A 7522-nucleotide genomic window follows, 5' to 3' on the forward strand; every position below is an offset into this window, starting at 1 on the left:
TAAAATAAAGGGCTAATATGTAAATTGACCGAACAGCAGAACAACCGGTCGCAGTGACATGCACTGACCACCAGGGGCAGATGCTTAATGCAGGAGCTGCCCTCTGGTGGTCAATGCGCTCTTATAGGGGGGAGCTCTGCTCAGCCATAAGCCAGGCTGATGGCTGCCAGTACAGCAGTGGTGGTGGGAGCCTCTCCTGCCTCCTCAGCAGCGCTAAGGATGTCTGACTGCAGCTTAGGTCTGCTCCCCGCTGGCAAATGGACATCCTCCGAGGGCAGTTGGGCTGCCAGAGGGATGTGTGATTGCCATCTTAGGCCTAAGCCCCCAGGGCGCAGGCCTAAGCCAGCAAGTGGTCACCCCCGAGGGGTCCCAAACTGCAAGAGGTCACAGGCCGGGCTGAGGAACCCCCTACCCCCGAGTGCACAAATTTTTGTGCACCGGGCCTCTAGTCTATAATAATAAAAATGTAATATGCAATGGCCGAACAGCAGAATGACCTTCCCGATGACCTCTGGACAACCTCCCAGATGAAGCCACAGCTGAGAGGGCTAAGGCAGTTGCCAGGGCTGTGAAGGCCTACTCTTGCATGAATTTTGTGCATCGGGCCTCTAGTATGTACATAAAGGAAATCACTATCCTGAAGAGATATCTGTACCTCCAGGATTGTTGCAGCTTTATTTACAACAGTCAAAAACATAAAAACAACCTAAGTGTTCACTGATGGATGAATGAATTACAAAATGTAATACATACACACAGAGAAAGAAATATTAGTCAGTCATGGAAAGAAGGAAATCTTGCTATTGGCAACAACATGGATGGACCTTGTGGGCAATATGCTAACTGAAATAGGTCAGATGAGAAAATAAATCCTGTATGATATCACTTATGTCTATGTCTATATCACTTATATGACTTTAAATCTAAAGAAACTGAACTCATAGAAACAGGAAAAATATTAGTGGTTTCCAGAGCCAGGGGTGAGGGGTCAAAGAATTGAGCAAAGGTGGTCAAAAGGTACAACTTCCAGTAATAAGATAAATAAGTTCTAGGGATATAATATACAGCATAATGACTGTAGTTAACAATACTATATTGTATATTTGAATGTTGCTAAACAAGTAGATCTGAAAAGTATCATTTACAAGAAAAAACATTTAGAGCTATGTGAGGTGATGTTAACTAAACTCATTGTGGTAATCATTTTGTAATTTATACATATATCAGACCATTATTTTGTATACCTTAAATTTATAATGTTATATGCCAATTACATCTCAATGACACTAAAAGCAAACCCTCAGCTAACAGCATACTCAATGGTGAAAAGGTAAAAGCTTTACCTATAAGATCATGAACAAGTCAAGTATGCCCACTCTTGTCACTTTTATTCAACATAGTATTAGAAGTCCTAGCCAGAGCAATTAGGCAAAAAAGCAAAATAAAATGCATCCAAATTAGAAAGGAAGAGGTAAAACTGTCACTACTTGCAAATGACATGATAATATAGAAAATCTTAATAATTCTACCAAAAATTATTAGAACTAAGAAATGAATTCTGCAACATGTTAGAAATCCCAATTCTTGGGTACCACCCCAGACTTGCTAAATCATGGATCCTGTGTGTGAGGCCAGCAGATTGCGCTGTAACAAGCTGTCCAAGGAACTCCAATGCTTGTTCAGATTTGAGAACTACTGGCCTGTATCGAACTCCTGTCACTATCTCTGGGACCTTTCTGTGCCTCAGTCCCACATCTGTAGAATGGGGAAAATAATGGTACACCTATTTCAAAGGGTGGTTGTATGTTTTCAAAAGTTGAAAACTGGTACATAGCCACTATTATTATAAACTAGAGGCCCAGTGCACGAATTCATGCATGGGTGGGGTCCGACCAGCCTGCCCCCACACCGGGACCAATGGAGGAAGAGTGGGGGGAGAATGGATGTGGGTGGTTGGCTGGCCGGCCCCGCCCCCAATTGGGGTGGGAGGAGCTGATCGGGGGCGGGGCTGGCCAGATTTGGTCCCACTGAACATAGGTGGACCGGGAAGTATAATAGGAGAGAGTGCTCAGCATCCTTACCCCACCCCAGGGGCAGACTTCCATCCACCAAGTGTGGAAAGCACAATTTTGCCCACCTTCTCTCTTATGACATTGGATCTTTTCAACCTCAGATAGTATCCAGGTGGCTATTAGACCAAAAAGCCCTTTCACAAATGAAAACACAAAAAGTGAAACTCACCAGTCAAAGCCATGATATTCATTTGAGGTTTCTATCCACACAAACAGCAAAACCACAGACACGCAAAATGCAATTACCAGAAATGGGTAAAATAACTGCTCTACCTGGGAAGAAAAAATGAAAGTCAAATTTAACTCCATTTATCCATGCTACCTCAGCAATATCTGTATACGCTTGCCAAAGCTCTGTATAGGTATAGGGCCATGCATTACTCTCCCAGTCTGCAGTGAACACTGTATTACTTTGACCCCTATGGAATTTTGTACAAGCCTATTATAACATTTATTACACTGAAATGAAATTATGTTTGTATTTATTGTGACAGCTGCTACTCTGAGGAACAGGAACTTCTAACATTGCTGTATTGCTAATATCTAGCATAGTTCCTTAAATGCAGCTGGCTCTCAAAAATTATCTGATGAATTTATACAATTCTCTACCTACCTAATTTTTTTTTTATATTTTATTGATTTTTTACAGAGAGGAAGGGAGAGAGATAGAGAGTTAGAAACATCGATGAGAGAGAGACATCGATCAGCTGCCTCCTGCACATCTCCTACTGGGGATGTGCCCGCAACCCAGGTATATGCCCTTGACCGGAATCGAACCTGGGACCTTTCAGTCCGCAGGCCGACGCTCTATCCACTGAGCCAAACCGGTTTCGGCCCTACCTAATTTTTTGATGACTCATTCATTAATTCATTAATTCACTGGTCATCAGTTAATTTAGTCATTTACCTATTCACATTTGAAGAGGGCATAAGCAACTTAGGAAATAAAGCTTTTTTGAGTAGCTATTTTGTGTTAGTACAATGCTAGGGATGTCACAAGCTACTTTCATTGATTTATCTATCAATATAGCCATTTATATTAGGTATTATTGCCCTCATTTTTCAGAAGAAAGAACTAAAGCTCAGTGAGGTAAAGTAACTGACTCAAGATCAAACAGACAAGTAGCAAGGATACTGACCAGATCTGTGAGACCAAAGCCAGGATGGAGGACAGTCAAACTGAGGCTTGAAGGCAATCCCCTACACTGAAAATCATGTTACAAACCAGCCATGTCAGAGGTTGCAAAACCCTCCTTGAGAACATTAGGTTTTGATTGCAGAGCTATAATCCTAACACCTGTATTGCAGAAATAAGAAATCCGTCTCTTAGGGACACTGCTTTTACTGTGTTAAAAATAGATAGACTAATCCCTACCCTGATTAAATCATGGGGTGATTGTGAATAAGAAAAAAAATAAAATGGAAAACATAGAAACGATATTCCAAAAAGATGGAAACATAACAAGTATCATAGCATTAAACTGCCACTTCTGAGTATCAGAGGATGGAAAGCACACCACTGTGCTTCACTATCTCTTGACTTCTGACTACCTTATTCCTCCTAGTCAGGAGTGCCTGCACAATCATTTATATATGTGGAAGATCACTTCCAAAGGCAAGGACTCCAACATATTAATAAAAATAGCTAATAGTTATTGAGTGCTAATTGTGTGCCAAGCCCAATTCTAAGTGTTTTCCACATATTATCTCTTCTATCCTCATGACAAATCATATTGGTGGGGACTATTGCTATCATCTCCCTTATTCTATTGAAGAATCCAAAGCACCAGAATGTTAATTAATCTGCCCAAGTTCCTGTAGTGGTAAAGCTCCAATTTGGTGGTAGTCAGTGATGAAGCCATAAATTGAATCCAGGCCATCTTTCCCAGACCCAAGATTTTAGCTCTTATGCTCTATGCTCGACTCCTTCCCCTGAGTAGAAATGGGGCCATGAGAATTATCTACTTTAATTCATATAACCAGCCCACGCGCAGAGCTGGAATTAGGACTCAAACATAGCCCAGGCTCTGGTCCAGGGAATTTTCAACTATGCCACATTGCCTTAAATGTCATCATTCCCACAAAGCCTCCCTTTATCTTTCTTTCTATGCCAGCGGTTCTCAACCTGTGGGTCGCGACCCCTTTGGCGGTCGAACGACCCTTTCACAGGGGTCACCTAAGACCATCCTGCATATCAGATATTTACATTACGATTCATAACACTAGCAATATTACAGTTATGAAGTAGCAACGAAAATAATGTTATGGTTGGGTCACAACATGAGGAACTCTATTGAAAGGGCCAGAAGGTTGAGAACCACTGCTCTATGCCCTTCTTTATAGCTCTCATGTGACAACTTCATCTCCACATAATAAATATCTTTTTAATCAATTCACTCTTTTCCATCTTTACTATCACTGCTCGAGTCCAGGCCACCAACATCTTACCTTGAATACTGCCATGGGGTGAGGGTAGGCCACATGCCACCACTCAGGCTTATCAGAGTTCTTCTTTAGGGAAAATCAGGCATTAGCCTGACCAATAATAAAAGAATACCTTGCCCTGGCCAGTGTGGCTTAACTGGCTGAGCGTCATCCCATGCACTGAAAAGTCACCAGTACGATTCCCGATCAGGGTACATGCTCATGTTGTAGGCTCAATCTCCCATCTGGGTGCATGCAGGAGGCAGCCAATTGATGTCTCTCTCTCTCATATCAATATTTCTCTCTCTCCCTTCCTCTCTCTCTTTCTCTTAAAAAAATACATGAAAAAAACATTTAAAAAGAATAAAAATAAATAAAAGAGCACTTTGTTTCCCACTTGCTTTTTTTCTTTCTTTCTCATAAGCAGAGCTCGTTTGGGAAACTCACAATGAAGAGAAAATTAAATATTCAGACATTCCTGTAATCCCTGGACAAAAACATCTAAATATACTTAAACTTCACTTTTTCTTCAAGGTTCAACTAAGTGAATAAAAGCAAAAGTGAGTGATCAAATAAATGAATGATAAAAGAGGTAGCACGGAAAAGGAGAAGTGAAGACTAACAGTGAAAGAACACAAACAAACGTTTCGGTACGGTTAACTTTGGTTCCAGGATTGCGGCAGACCTTTCATGGGAGAACTAGAGCCCAAGCATGCCCAGTGCGGGAGATAATGAGCCCTCATGGTGGCAGGGACCAGCCCACGTTCCCCACATCTCAGGAAGTGTGGTCTATATTTCCACATCTCTCTATACCAAAGAGCAGCAGCAGAATCGACGTCCAGATTGCTTCTCTAGTTTGCCTTCCCACTGACAGCTGTATAAGCCAGTAATGTAGGTGACATAGCACTCATGGTTGCAATTGTCTTCTATGCATGAAGAACACCTTTTCAATCTTCTTGTCTCCTGCTTTTTCTCCTCTTCCATGGTTCACCCTTTTGCTGCAATGACAAATAAAACAATCAGGATCTAGTACTCACTTAAATGTTACCATTCTACAGAAAATTCCATAAAATGATTTCTTTTTAAATATATAACTTAGGATACTGTACTTAATTCAGCACAGAAGACCAGAGCTTCATGCCACCTTCCCACTAACTTGAGTGTTTATCTTGGTCATTGCACCACTCACTGTTGTTTTCTCAGCTCTAAAACAGGACCATATTCTCTGCACTAGCCAACTAATAGATGCTGAAAGCATCACATTAGATAATATATGCAGACAATGTATCTTTTAAAGTAGAATATGCTATTGAAAGAACTTGAGAACTTAGAAGTATGGACGAGATATATGAAAAATACAATCCTTGACTAATAGGTGACTCACACACACAGTAGCTGCCCCTTTCCTTTCTATCCTCTCCCATATGGAATCGGTGAGGGGTAGCCTCAATTAAGAATAATGGAATATTCAAAAGAGCAATGCCTGAAATAAAACAAATTTATTGTTTCTTTTGCCAACAAAAAATTTCAAAGGTAGAAAGAACAAGTGATGTGGTATGTGGCTTCACAATGTCACTAAGAACCCAGACATTATCCACCTTGCTGTTCCTCTGCAGCATAGGGCTGCTTTCTCAGGGTCCAATGTGGCAGCTCAAGCTACATCCACTACTTCAGATTCCACTAATAGAAAGGAGGAAGGAATAAAGAAGAATGCTTCCCTTTATTTTAAGGACATTTACAGAAACTGAACATGGTATTTCAGTGACAGGGTTTTCTTACTCATTAAAAAAAGGAAAAACAGATATTGGGGGACATATAGCTGTCACTACGGCATTTTCTCACCCCACTGTGATAGGAGAATGTTGTTCTCATACTCAAGAACTTTCAGAGAATGTGTGGAATTTTGGGGAAAAAGAACAATGTATTTAAAAACAAACAAGAACAGTCTTAAAGGACTTGATCCCAGGCAATAGTCTCTACCCCTGAAAACTTTGTTATGCCCCAATTTGTTCTTTTGTGAAAAGGACTCCAGTGTTGTAGTTAACAGTACAGAGTCTGAGTGGCCACTTTTGGCCAAAATGGAGTAACAGGAACTACAGTAAATCTCCCACTTTAAGTGATTAAAAATCTGGGGGAAAATATGAAGCCAGTTTTCAGACAGTAGACAAGAAGCCGTGAAGGACAGCAATCCATCAAAGAAAGGAAGCAAAGGAAGTGAGTATAGGCATATCTTGGAGACATTGCAGGTTTGGTACCAGACCTTCACAACACAGTGAATATTGCAATAAAGCAAATCAGGTTAATTTTTTGGATTCCTGTGCAAATAAAAGTTATGTTTATACTCTACTGTAGTGTATTAAATATACAAAAGCATTATGCCTAATAAACAATGTACACACCTTAATTAAAAATATTTTATTGCTAAAATAATGCTAACCACCAATGAGCAATCAACAAGTCATAATCTTTTTTCTGGTGGAGGGTCTTGCCTCGATGTTGAAGGATATTCTTTAAGAAGAGGAAGAGGAAGAAGGATCAAAAATATGGATAAAATTGCAGTAAATAAGTATCTATCAACAATTGAATCTAAAAATCAAAATAAACGAACAAGGAATCTGCTGAACAAAATAAACTGATGAATAAAATAGAACCAGAGTCATGGAAACATGGAACAGACTGATGAATCTCAGAGGGAAGGGGGGATGGAGGGTAGAAATAGATTAACCAAAGAACTTATATGCATATATGTATTCCCTGTGGACACAGACTATACGGTGGTGAAGGCCTGGGGTGGGGTAGGAACAAGGTGGAGGGGAGCAATGGGGGGAGGGGACGACATCTGTAATACTCTCAACAATGAAGATTTAATTTAAACAATGTCTGATTTAAACCTAAATACAGAGTGGGGCAGAAGTAAGTTTACAGTTGTTTGTATGGGAAATTATGATTATTACAATAGCTTTACGAATGGGCCCTTTTTGAGTACTCACAACTGCAAACCTACTTCTGGCCCACCCTTTATATAT

General features: G+C 40.4%; 1 protein-coding gene across 1 annotated transcript in view; it reads right to left on the bottom strand.

The window, feature by feature from the left end:
• GDPD4 (glycerophosphodiester phosphodiesterase domain containing 4) overlaps positions 1-5480 on the bottom strand; it is an 81005-nt gene extending 75525 nt beyond the window's left edge. The window contains 2 exon segments of the mRNA XM_015563975.1: positions 2242-2345; positions 5310-5480. Coding sequence (XP_015419461.1) covers positions 2242-2345; positions 5310-5480 — 275 coding nt within the window.
• Between the last annotated feature and the right edge of the window lie 2042 nt (positions 5481-7522).

The sequence above is a fragment of the Myotis davidii genome, unplaced genomic scaffold, assembly GCF_000327345.1.
Source record: "Myotis davidii unplaced genomic scaffold, ASM32734v1 scaffold139, whole genome shotgun sequence".
Taxonomy (NCBI): Eukaryota; Metazoa; Chordata; class Mammalia; order Chiroptera; family Vespertilionidae; genus Myotis; species Myotis davidii.